The sequence below is a fragment of the Zingiber officinale genome, chromosome 1B, assembly GCF_018446385.1.
Source record: "Zingiber officinale cultivar Zhangliang chromosome 1B, Zo_v1.1, whole genome shotgun sequence".
NCBI lineage: Eukaryota > Viridiplantae > Streptophyta > Magnoliopsida > Zingiberales > Zingiberaceae > Zingiber > Zingiber officinale.
Genome location: NC_055986.1, coordinates 153,131,245 through 153,145,454, shown reverse-complemented (window position 1 = coordinate 153,145,454; position 14,210 = coordinate 153,131,245). Strand labels below are relative to the sequence as shown.

The 14,210-nt window shown below is 33.4% G+C and overlaps 2 protein-coding genes across 2 annotated transcripts in view; both read right to left on the bottom strand.

The window, feature by feature from the left end:
- The window catches only part of LOC122043469 (transducin beta-like protein 2), a 57,813-nt gene that overhangs the window by 18,621 nt on the left and 24,982 nt on the right, over positions 1-14,210 (bottom strand). Inside the window, exon 6 of the mRNA XM_042604091.1 lies at positions 25-164. Coding sequence (XP_042460025.1) covers positions 25-164 — 140 coding nt within the window. The remainder of the gene's footprint in view (positions 1-24; positions 165-14,210) is intronic.
- Positions 3,174-8,951, bottom strand: LOC121985386. Its single transcript, XM_042538815.1, has 2 exons — positions 4,192-8,951; positions 3,174-4,099 (listed from the first exon to the last, which is right to left on the bottom strand). Exons 1-2 carry the CDS (start codon positions 4,406-4,408, stop codon positions 3,366-3,368), a joined length of 951 nt encoding a protein of 316 aa, XP_042394749.1. The 5' UTR covers positions 4,409-8,951; the 3' UTR covers positions 3,174-3,365.

Genomic DNA, 14,210 nt, shown 5'->3' with positions numbered 1-14,210 from the left:
ATTTCGAATGAAAGAGAAACAAACCTTCACATCAGCAGTAAAAGCTGCAGCAGCTAGAAACCGTCCATTTTGTGATAATGCAGCCATGTTGTTTTTAAGCTGGTTTGTATCAACAACTCCCAGCTCCTTCCCACTTTTTCCATGCCAAAGTTTGATGCTAGTATCTAAAATTAAATATGCAGTACACTATTCAACATAGTTTCTTCAAATAATAAAGGATAATATCATATATCATGAACAATACTTTCATATAGGTTCTATTCACCGAATAGTTAAAGATACTTTATAATCAACCCTGGAATGTTGTAAAACCAAAACAATCCCTTGAAAACTGTCACTCCCCTGCTAAAGGATATTTCTTTATGAAAGATCATTGTGTAGGCACAATGACTTAGGAATTAAATCTTCAAAACGGGTCCCACTTCAAATACTAAATAATACGACTCCACCTTCAATGCCAAGCTTATACCAATTTCAAATTTATCCTTGTCAAGCGAGCAGGAACATCATAACCAACATGTCCCACGATTATACCATGTCAGCTGTATTAGTCCCAATTATTTGGGTAAACTACAAGTTAGATGGAGTTTTTTTCTCCATTGAACTCAACATAAGACTACATCACTACTAATATTCAATTCTTAAATCACTCTTTATTTATTAGCTAGAGTGATCTATGATCTCCCTCCATCGCACCTTCAACTCTAATTGATTTGCCAAACTAAAGAATCAATTTGGCATTTTTGAGCACATAGATATCATCTTAAGTCTTAACATAGCTCTTTTCTTCCTTTTTATTATATGTTGAAGCTACACTAAATTGCTTCAACTTTTTAAAATATTTTTAGTATTTCCACACATTCATCTTAAGCTTCTCATCTTTGCTATATTAACTTTTTTTGGTTGTCTTCTAATTGCTCAACAGCTTTGATTTACAAATAGAGCAAGACCTGCCAATCTTATGAATGTTTCTATACAATTTAAGAGGCACATGATTATCACACAAGATTCAGCCAACGCATCTCATAAGTGGCACAAGTGGGAGGAAAAGTACACTGATCTATTTCCAGAATGAGAGCTTAAATTAGTTCCCAATGCACTAAAAGATGTTGAAGTAGCAATCAGCCTAGACTACACATCTCTAGTAGATTAAACGAACCTTTAAGAGATTGCATCATGTCAATGATGTTTATTATGATTCTTGTGGACCTAAGGTATCACAACCGTAGCATAAAGTTATGGATCATAAATATACATATTCAAATTGAATACATATTCATAGTCAAAAATATATACATATATGCATGCTGACCATAAAAATACATATCCACGTAAATGCATTTGCATACGCATGCTGAGTGCACACATCTACATACACATGCTAAGCGCACCAGTAAAAAGGTTCAAAGCTTCAAATCCACAGAACTCAGCGCTACAAGGATCCATGTACAAGCAACTGTGCATGCAACTTACTAACTTAGCACTACACTCATGCAGTACATTGCAAAATTTGATGTGCTGCCCAGAAGGACTTTATAAGTCAGTGTACTTGGTATAAAATGTTGTCGAATTGTAATTGAGGGCATAGTTTGTAAAATCGCAATCATGGATCATAGGATCGCATGATCCTGGATCGTACGATCCGGAAGCACAAATCGATCCTGAATCATGCAGAATCGACTTTTGTAGTAGGATCCGAACCAAATCGGTAGGATAGTAACAGGTTCGGAGCATGAACAATGGAAACTTTGAGAGATCATAACTTTTGATTCGGATTGAACCACATGACCCGTAATATATCAAATCGAAGCTCGTTCAAATATCTATAGTTAGTTTAAAGGTTTACCCTTAACCGCCAAATTTTAGATTAAAAAATATCATTTAAATCCTTTTCGGATGCCTGGAAGATTTTGTCTTTTTTATTATCTTTTTTCGTCTTTTGCAAAGTTAAGGTTAGGGTTTTGAAATTATTTAAATATCTATTTAATTATTTTTGAGTTAGTTTTTATCAATAATATTCTGTCATTTTTTTCTTAAAATGATGAGTTTTTGAATGTTTATTGTCTAGTATTCTGTGGAACCAGCGGGCCTTTAAAAGATTATTTTCGATATTCGTGTTCAAATCAAAGAATTCAATAGCTTCATTTACGATAGGTGTTTTGTTGACCTTTAAATTGGATCATCTTGTAAACCAAGGCAACATTCTTGAAGTTGTTTATTATTATTATTATTATTATTATTATTATTATGTTAATAGAAATTTTATAATCTTTCATTTTATGAAATGAAAATATAAATATTATTAAATACTACTATGCGCTATGTTGTTACAGGCGCGAGGCACACCGAGGCGCAAAGGGGCTACTAGAGCCCGAGGCGCGAGGTGCGCCCGAGGCGCGCGTCTCTTGAACATAAGGTTGATGACTATTAAACTATTGACACACTATTAATATTCCACACACATCAATATCAAATATGACAAGCAAAGCAACACTATAATAAAATTAATAAAAGTTTCAAACTTTCAAGTTCAACTTTCTAATTTAAACTAACAAAGTTCATCAAAACAAGCATGATAAGTTAAATTAATCATCAAGCTCAAGATCATCCTCATTGTATTCTTCTTCTTCTTTATCTTCATCTTCTTCAAATTCAATTTCTTCTTCTTCTTCTTCTTCTTCATCTCTAAGTCTTAGAGATGAGTGTCTCATAGAGGAAGATGTATTTCCCTTCTCAACTTGTTTAGGCCTAGCATGTGAACTAGAGGTCATGGATGCAATATTTTTTCCTCTAGTACAATATTCAAGCTCTTCAGCTCCACTAGCCCTAGCAACAACATCCCATGTTAAGTCATCACCTTCAAAAATCAACTCATCTTCTTCATTATCACTTTCTCCATCCATTCTACCCATCAACCATTCATTACTATCATCAATATCTGTCAAAGAGATGGGGTTAATCTTATCACGTGTATCATACCGAAGTTTTAAGGCACGATTATATTTCACAAATACCAAATCATTTAAGGTGTTGAGCTAGCCTATTCCTTTTTTTGTTGTGAATCTATAAAATGTCAAAAATCATAATAAGTATAATAAAATAGCAAAGAATATTTTCTACTTATAAAAGTAGCATACTAATAGTATTAAACATTTATATTTATTACATACCTGCTCAAATACACTCCAATTGCGCTCACAACCAGAAGCACTGCAAGTGAGGCTAAGTACTTTAATAGCAAACTTTTGCAATTATGGGGTATTTGCTCCATAGCATTCCCACCATTCTGCTGGAGATAATACTCTTCTATGTCTAATTGCCACATTCCTCCCAAATAGCGCTTCTGCTTTTCAATATATAGAGAGCTAGGTAGTGATTTTATCTTGCTCGGCAATGCTTGAAACCAATCTCTCCATAGTTTCAAACAAATCATTCACCACTTCTCCACAGATATTTGAATCTGTGTATGAATAAAAATATTCTGGATTCAAATAATGTCCTGCAGTATGCAGAGGCCGATGAAGTTGACATTCCCATCTCGCATCAATGATCTCAAACACTTCTTTGTATTTCTCTTCTTTCTCCTTAAAGGCCTTCATAATTGTTTCTTTTGCCCTATCCATAGCCTCATAAATATAGCCCATTGCAGGTTTTCTTTCGCCATCAACCAGTCTTAGAACACGGCCTAAAGGGCCATATATCTTTAAAATATGCACAATACTGCTCCAAAATCTAAGTGTCATGATGATTTTAGCTACCTTCTTCCCCGATGCTTCTTTTGCCCATTTACTCTCTGTCCAATCCTTTGAAATGAACATTTTTCTTAAATTTTGCTTTTGTAGGTGCATTCTTTCAAGTGTGAGAAAAGCAGTAGCAAATCTTGTGACACCTGCCCGACAAAGCTCTTTTTGTCTTGTGAATTGCCTCAACATATTTACCATGCTGGGGCGAACATAAATGTAAGCATTCACACTCATTGCCTTCTTCAATGTTGCTTTAAAATCAGGCAATTTCCCAACATCTTCTAAGATCAAGTCGACGCAGTGAGCAGCACAAGGAGTCCAATACAAGTGTGGTCTTTTTGCTTCTAATAATTTTCCTACAAAAGAAGTTAGACAAATAAATAAGTTTAACATATATAAGAAAAAACATATTGATAATTTGATGAGAAAGAATTATATAGATTCTTACCAGCAAGCACATTGTTACTTGCACTATCCGTAACAACTTGAGCAACATTTACTTCTCCTACACGCTCCACAAATCGATCAAGCAATTGAAATATTTTCTCTCCAGTCTTTGCATAATCAGAAGCATCAACCGATTCGATGAAAACTGAACCTTTAGGAGAATTCACTAAAAAATTAATTAATGTTCTCTGCCTTTTGTATGTCCACCCATCTGCCATCAAACTACAACCATACTTGGCTTATTGTGTTTCACATGACTTAATGTAATCATTTGTCACATTATCAACAGCCTTTTTTTAGAAAAGGAACCTGCACCTCATGATAACTAGGTCCTTTTAGACCTATACCATATTGGCCAACAAAGTCCAACATTCTTTTGAAGCTTGAATAGTTAATGGCATTAAAAGGAATTGTCGCATCATACATCTACTCAGTTATAGCCATACAAGCTTTTTCCCTCAATTCTTTCTTATATGCCTCATTTATCGTAGTTTGTCTTTCTTTACCCTTTCTGTTTTCAACATTTTTTTTTGTACATTAGGAGCAAAATACGTATCCATTGGACCTATTTGTCTGGGCCTTTTTTTGCATATTCATTGATCTAGAACTTGTACTTGTACTTATAGGCGGCACAACTTTAGCTCCAATATCATCCATATCAATATCATCATCAAAAGGGTCTACATCCTCAAAGTCCAATATCGCAAGTTTAGACAGATTACTTTTCTCCGTCTTTTTCTACATAAAATTTTTAATTTCTTCACGTACATGAGACGGATATTTTTTGCAAGTCGTAGTATTTCGAAACCCCCCCAACAAGATGTTGTTTTGCACGATAGATACCCCCTTTTGTAACTTTTTGACAAAAGTTACAAATTAAATCATTTTTATTGTCTAGATTAACTCTTTGAAAATAATTCCATCCCGGATCTTTTGATATATATGTTGGAGTATCACTACTACCTTCCATGATAATTGAACAAAAAAATAGTCTGATAAATTAAAAATAAAATAAAATCAATATGGTACCAGCAATAAAAAAGTATTGTACAGTCTGTACCAGCAATAGCAAAATAGTAAAAAACAAAAAGCAAAACAAGACAAACAAAAATGAAAAAACAGTAAAAAAATTAAATATTGGACAGCAGCACCAATACGAACTAATAGAAGTGGAAAAACAATACCAAAAAATCCAAAACCGGATAGCAGTAGGAAGCAAAAACACAACCTGCAAAAATCAAAAAAATAGGAAACCAAAACAAAACAAAATCGGACAGCAGCACAACAGAACACGAACTGGACAGTAGCACAGTAAAGCAGAACACGAACTGGACAGCAGCACAGCAAAGAAAAGAAGACACAGAATTGCAGAAGAAAAGAAGATACAGAAACGAAGAAGAAAAAGAAACGAAGAGATGAAGAAGATGATAACAGACGAAAAAGAAGAAGAAGAGACGAAGAAGACGAAGTGAAGAACAGAAAAAACAGGAAAAAAGAAGGAAAACATACTTGGGTTTCTTCCTCAGCGATGGCGACGACGGATGAAAAAGGGTTCAGGTTTCTTCCTCCCTTCCTGCGTTCTCTTCCTCCCTTCCTACGTTTTCTTCTCCTATTTCCCGTGCCCTAATTCCAAACAACATTGATTTGGAATGTTTTTTTTTGTTTAAAATCCATATTTGTTCACGATCGATCACGGCGCCTTGATCGCGCCTCGATCGCGCCTTCGTTGAGGTGCAAAGGCGCACAAGGCGCGCGCCTGGCGAACAGCGCCCGCCTCGCGTGGGAAGAGGCGTTCTTCCCAGCGCCTTGTGTGCCTAGCGCCCCGGGCGCGCCTCAGGCGCGCCTTTAACAACACAGACTATGCGAGAATTAATTTAAATTTATACAAGTAATAATGTAATTTGAGATGTTGAGTGTCGACAGTTGCATATATATATATATGTAAAATTATTAATCTATTTATATGTAAATGAGTTTTTTAAATTTTTTTTTCTGATTATTAATCATGTATCATAAAATTTCAAGGGTTTTTGGTAAGATTGTATGATTCTACAATCTGATCCCGACCGATCCAATTCTGATCAATTCTGCATGTGACCACAATTCTACAAACTATGATTGAGGGGATAGCTACAAATGTCATCTGGAAACCATTTAGTAAACAACTTAAATGTTGCCATTGCTTGGTAGACTGTCTACTGCTTTTAATTTCTTTTTCACATTCTGGTTCTTTAATTTAGTTTGCCTCACTTTCAATAAACAATAAATTTATAAAGAGTCAATTGCTATATACCTTCAAGAACATGATAATAATATTCATCAACTTTTAGAAAATGTAACAAATATTAGCCGATGTCAAAATTTGTAATAATTTTATGCATCAACAATTAGAAATGAAGCAATTATATCAAAAACTTAGAAATATAACAAATATACTAAAATCAATATTAACACTCGTAGACATCAACATTTAGAAAACAATTATATCGATCAGTTAGTGTGTTGTTCAGAGTAAAAATTAATTTATTTTATTTAATTGCATGTCCATGTCAAGGTTTTAAAAAGTGTATAGAGATAATAATCAGTCAACCACATATGCAGTATGTGGGCACATATGACATCAATAATAAAACACATGATATTAACAAAAGTTCACAACTCTGAATAATTAAGATAAGCAATGCATATAAAAGAAAAAATTTAGAACTAAGAGACTTATAAGAGATCTATAAAAGAGAATACTCAACCTAGTGATCTATAGAAGAGAATACTAAACCGCATTAGATGACAAAATGTTTAATGCTTAGAAATATGTGAGCTTAACAATTAACCAATATATAAATTGTTTATACAAAAAGCTTCACAAGAGTTTAACCTAAGAAACTTATAGGAGAGATTATCTAACAAAATTTATAATTATACACATCTTAATGCCCTCCTGGTAGACACCCTCACTCTTTTCTCATTATTTCTCAATTATATTAGGTTTAGACTAGTTTAAACAACCCATATTTTTTTTTAATAAATTTGATCAATTTGATTTGGACTTATCTAAGGACTCAGCTACATAAGCAACTCAAATAATGACTTGCACAAATTGCATATTGAACTCTTTGGCCCTAACTCACCCCTTGGTCATATAAACCATAAGCTGTAGCTTGGACTGAATATATGTGATATGTAATGTGGTCCTTTTAACATGACTCAAACAGACTTATATAACTCTGCTGGCAATCTCACAAGAGAAGGGATTATGATATCAGTCTGGGCTTGGGATTTAGTTACGAGGCAATCTAATGTTTGATGTTGTATTTGCAGTTAATAATCATACTCTTCAGTGGGAAATTCAGGAAAATCACTCATGGTGTGATGCTCATTGATGGGGCAAGAGAATTCACAAAATATCCACTAAAGAATTATATAATTCTGTTGTGTTGATTGAACTAGAAATTGAAATATGTTTTCAACACCCATTGTAGTTGATTCTAATAATCACGTGTGCCTCATGCCCCACTATCGCTGCTGCTTGAATGCTTCAGGCATAGTAATGAAAATTGATTTTGAGATCAGGATTAGGACTGCATACTTAAAGAATCTAAATATCAGTTGCATCGAATTGATAGAATCAATGAAATCATAATGGACAAAGAAAATTTAAAAAATGAGAAAGTAATAAAATTATTCACATATCTACAGATGTTCTAAATCTTAAGACAAATCTATTATATATCATTATATAGCAAATAATTAAATAACCCAATATAAAAATAATATAGCAATTATTAATATAAGATTAATACCACAACAACAATCAAGTCTTATCTCACTAGGTGGGATCGGCTTTATATGGATCCTTTTATGCCATTAGACTCTATCCCCTACTATATCATCATTTATTCTTAAATAAATTTTATCTTATTTTATTGTTGCTAACCAAGTTTTTTTTGTCTTCCTCATTTGACGTGCATGTTTATCATAGTTTCACACCATCTAACTAGAGCATTTATTAGACGTTTAAGTACATGCATGTACCTCTTAAACGTGTTTCTCAGAGTTTTCCCTCATATAATATAACAAGTCTAACTGCGGTTTTATAGAAGTTTCCTTTAAAATTTAAAGGTATTTTACGATCACATAAAACATCTGACGCTCTCCTCCATTTCAACTATCATGTTTGTATTTTATGTAAGACATCCATCGTTTTGCAAAAATGATCGTAAATATTTAAAGCTCTTAGTTCCAAGCAACTCGTTATCTTTTATCTTAACAATTATCTCATTATATCTAATATTGCTAAACTTAAATTCTATATATTCTATCTTTATTCTACTGAGCCTAAAACATTTCTCTTCTAGTGTTCTCTGTCAAGATTCTAGCTTAGCATTTACTCCTTCACGCGTTTCATCTACCAAAACAATATCATCTGCAAACAACATGCACCACGGTACTATGTCTTGAATGCGTACAGTAAGTTCATCCATAATTAGTATAAAAAGATAAGGACTTAGAGTTGATCCTTGATGTAACCCTATTTTTATTGGAAATGTTTCAGTTACTCCGCACCGTTACATCTTTATACATATCTTTAGTTCAATATATGTTATGCTAATATCTCTCTTTTCTCGAATTCTCCGTATAATTTCTCTTGGAACTCTATCATAAGCTTTTTCTAAGTTAATGAATACCATATGTAGATCTTATCTTTGCTCCCGATATTTTTCAATTAGTTGTCTAGGAAGATGTAAGCTTCTATTGTCGACCTTCCAAGCATGACCCAAATTGATTTTCTATCACCGCGATCTTCCTTAATTTTTTTTTATTACTCTTTCCTAAGGTTTCATGGTATGACTCATTAGTTTAATACTCCTATACTTTGCACAATTTTATACGTCTATTCTTATATAAGGGAATTAGAGTACTTATCCTCCATTGATTAGGCATTTTTCATTTTCAATATCATGTTAAATAATTTTGTAAGTCATTTAATACCTTGTTTTCCTAGGCACTTCCATAACTCTATAAGAATATCATCTGGTCCAACGGCTTTTCCATTGTGCATCTTATTTAAAACTTGTTCTACTTTTGAAGTTTGAATTTTACTATAAAAATTTAAATTTCTATACCCATTCGAGCTACTTAAAGTCTTAAATTACCTAAGTTAAGTTGGTTACCTAAGCCTCTATTAAAAAGTTGATAAAAATACTTCTTCCACCGCTCTTTTATTTCTCCATCATTTACTAGTACCTATTGCATTCAATTTTAATACATTTTATTTGGATAAGATGTCCTCCTTTCTCTCACTTTAGCTATTTTATAAATGTCTCTTTCCCCTTCTTTTGTATCTAATTTTTGATATAATGTTTAAAAGTTTCATTCTTTGCTTCATTCACTACATTATTAACCTCTTTCTTAGCTATTATATATTTTCTTAAGTTTTCCTCGTTCTTACAAATATATAATTCCTTATAAGTTTTTCATTTTTCTTTAACTTTCTCTTATACTTTCTCATTCCACCACGAAGATTCCTTACTTAGTGGTGCATGTCCTTTTGACTAACCGAGTACACTCTTAGCTACTATTTTCAACTTTATATCATCTTATCCTATGTCGTATTAAAGTTATCATATATTTCACCTAATGTTTAGAAGTCGTATGTATTTTCTTTCTATTGATACTATATTTGAGGCGTATATCAAACACTACTAATCTATGCTGGATAATTAAGCTTTTTCCAAGGATGACCTTGCAATCTTTAAAAACCTTTCTATCTCTCTTCCTAACAATAAGAAAGTCAATTTACGATTTATTATTTCAACTTTTGAACGTGACCATGTGTTCCTCTCTTTTCTAAAAAAATATATTAGCTAATATAAGGTCATATGTTATTACAAAATCTAATATAGTTTTCCCTTCTTCATTTCTAGTTCCAAGCTCATAACTCTATGTACCATCTCATATTCCTCATTTTTCACTCTGACATGCCCATTTAAATCACCTCCTATTAAAATCATTTTATTTAATGAAATGTTTTGTAATATTTCATCTAGGTCGTCCCAAAACCTTGATTTGGTTTTTTATCTAATCCTACTTGTGATGTATATATGCTAATTATATTCATAATTTTTCTCGCTACTATTATTTTAAGTAGCGAAAACCTTGATTTGGTCGTCTTAAAACCTTGATTTGGTCTTCCCAAAAACCTTGATTTGGTTTGTTAAGTTCATGAAAGAACTTAACAAATAGAAGATCAATAAATCCTTGAAGTATGTGGTAACCAAATTTATATGTCACTTCCATATAACTCTTAGGATATAAGGAGTTTATGATATTTAGGGCCAACGATATAACTATATTTTTTGACAAATGTATTGGTGAGGATAGAGATGAACTACTTTGATGAGTGCAGGAAGATAACTATCCCACAATAAAAGTAAAATTATAAGAAATTTATTAAAATTGAATAATATTTTATATAATGGTTTAAGAGCCTTTTTATAAACTAGAAAAAAAAAACAAAGACTTATTGTTCTCTAATTATTGGTAATGTTGTTAGATCGTCTTAGTTACAAATAAAATATTTGCTTTCTCTTGCTCAGGTTAGTGAACTGGTAGAGTTGTTGCCGTATGACTTAATGATCATGAACTTGAGTCACGAAAACAACCTCTTACAATCAGTATTGTAAATGACGGTAGGCGGTGGCAGTCAATGACCGCCTACCGCTTCGGCCACCTAGGTGGTGTCTAAGCGGTTGAATTTTTTTTACTAGTTTTATAGATAATATTATAAATAATCATTATTCTTTATAATATTTACTTTTAATAAAATATATTAATTAAAAATTAAAATTTTAATTTAAACATTTAAAATATATATATTAAATTAATAGGATAATTTTATTAGACTTTAATTAAGTCTATTTAAATTATCTCAATCATACCTAGAAGCTGATTAAAATTATTAACCTAAAGTTATTTAATTAAACCCTAACTTTCAACTTGCCCATGTACCCTGTTTCGGTCAAGCGATGAGTCTGACACGTCGCCAGGACCATGCGGTGAGTTCGAACGTGTCATCGAGACAGCGCAACATGGGAGGACGTGTCATCGGGTGCGGGCGACAAGTCTAAGCTCGTTCTCAGTGCCCATTTGATGCCTTTGAGCCCATCGTTAGCGACGATTCGAACCTAGGCGACTATCCGTGCTGTCGCCGTGGGGCGACGCCAGCCTGGCCGCCATGGGCAACGCTTCGGGCCCGTCGCGGGCAACGCTTTCGCCCGCCGGGCCTAAGCGACGATCAACACATCATGGCAGAAGCAACACCAACGACGGCAACAAAGGGTAGTTCTAGGTGTGTGGAAGGAGGTGAGTCACCATACGGGTCGATGCCTACTAGCACTACATGCCAAGCTTATACCAATTTCAAATTTATCCTTGTCAAGCGAGCAGGAACATCATAACCAACATGTCCCACGATTATACCATGTCAGCTGTATTAGTCCCAATTATTTGGGTAAACTACAAGTTAGATGGAGTTTTTTTCTCCATTGAACTCAACATAAGACTACATCACTACTAATATTCAATTCTTAAATCACTCTTTATTTATTAGCTAGAGTGATCTATGATCTCCCTCCATCGCACCTTCAACTCTAATTGATTTGCCAAACTAAAGAATCAATTTGGCATTTTTGAGCACATAGATATCATCTTAAGTCTTAACATAGCTCTTTTCTTCCTTTTTATTATATGTTGAAGCTACACTAAATTGCTTCAACTTTTTAAAATATTTTTAGTATTTCCACACATTCATCTTAAGCTTCTCATCTTTGCTATATTAACTTTTTTTGGTTGTCTTCTAATTGCTCAACAGCTTTGATTTACAAATAGAGCAAGACCTGCCAATCTTATGAATGTTTCTATACAATTTAAGAGGCACATGATTATCACACAAGATTCAGCCAACGCATCTCATAAGTGGCACAAGTGGGAGGAAAAGTACACTGATCTATTTCCAGAATGAGAGCTTAAATTAGTTCCCAATGCACTAAAAGATGTTGAAGTAGCAATCAGCCTAGACTACACATCTCTAGTAGATTAAACGAACCTTTAAGAGATTGCATCATGTCAATGATGTTTATTATGATTCTTGTGGACCTAAGGTATCACAACCGTAGCATAAAGTTATGGATCATAAATATACATATTCAAATTGAATACATATTCATAGTCAAAAATATATACATATATGCATGCTGACCATAAAAATACATATCCACGTAAATGCATTTGCATACGCATGCTGAGTGCACACATCTACATACACATGCTAAGCGCACCAGTAAAAAGGTTCAAAGCTTCAAATCCACAGAACTCAGCGCTACAAGGATCCATGTACAAGCAACTGTGCATGCAACTTACTAACTTAGCACTACACTCATGCAGTACATTGCAAAATTTGATGTGCTGCCCAGAAGGACTTTATAAGTCAGTGTACTTGGTATAAAATGTTGTCGAATTGTAATTGAGGGCATAGTTTGTAAAATCGCAATCATGGATCATAGGATCGCATGATCCTGGATCGTACGATCCGGAAGCACAAATCGATCCTGAATCATGCAGAATCGACTTTTGTAGTAGGATCCGAACCAAATCGGTAGGATAGTAACAGGTTCGGAGCATGAACAATGGAAACTTTGAGAGATCATAACTTTTGATTCGGATTGAACCACATGACCCGTAATATATCAAATCGAAGCTCGTTCAAATATCTATAGTTAGTTTAAAGGTTTACCCTTAACCGCCAAATTTTAGATTAAAAAATATCATTTAAATCCTTTTCGGATGCCTGGAAGATTTTGTCTTTTTTATTATCTTTTTTCGTCTTTTGCAAAGTTAAGGTTAGGGTTTTGAAATTATTTAAATATCTATTTAATTATTTTTGAGTTAGTTTTTATCAATAATATTCTGTCATTTTTTTCTTAAAATGATGAGTTTTTGAATGTTTATTGTCTAGTATTCTGTGGAACCAGCGGGCCTTTAAAAGATTATTTTCGATATTCGTGTTCAAATCAAAGAATTCAATAGCTTCATTTACGATAGGTGTTTTGTTGACCTTTAAATTGGATCATCTTGTAAACCAAGGCAACATTCTTGAAGTTGTTTATTATTATTATTATTATTATTATTATTATTATGTTAATAGAAATTTTATAATCTTTCATTTTATGAAATGAAAATATAAATATTATTAAATACTACTATGCGCTATGTTGTTACAGGCGCGAGGCACACCGAGGCGCAAAGGGGCTACTAGAGCCCGAGGCGCGAGGTGCGCCCGAGGCGCGCGTCTCTTGAACATAAGGTTGATGACTATTAAACTATTGACACACTATTAATATTCCACACACATCAATATCAAATATGACAAGCAAAGCAACACTATAATAAAATTAATAAAAGTTTCAAACTTTCAAGTTTCAACTTTCTAATTTAAACTAACAAAGTTCATCAAAACAAGCGTAATAAGTTAAATTAATCTCAAGCTCAAGATCATCCTCATTGTATTCTTCTTCTTCTTCTTCATCTTCTTCAAATTCAATTTCTTCTTCTTCTTCTTCTTCTTCATCTCTAAGTCTTAGAGATGAGTGTCTCATAGAGGAAGATGTATTTCCCTTCTCAACTTGTTTAGGCCTAGCATGTGAACTAGAGGTCATGGATGCAATATTTTTTCCTCTAGTACAATATTCAAGCTCTTCAGCTCCACTAGCCCTAGCAACAACATCCCATGTTAAGTCATCACCTTCAAAAATCAACTCATCTTCTTCATTATCACTTTCTCCATCCATTCTACCCATCAACCATTCATTACTATCATCAATATCTGTCAAAGAGATGGGGTTAATCTTATCACGTGTATCATACCGAAGTTTTAAGGCACGATTATATTTCACAAATACCAAATCATTTAAGGTGTTGAGCTAGCCTATTCCTTTTTTTGTTGTGAATCTATAAAATGTCAAA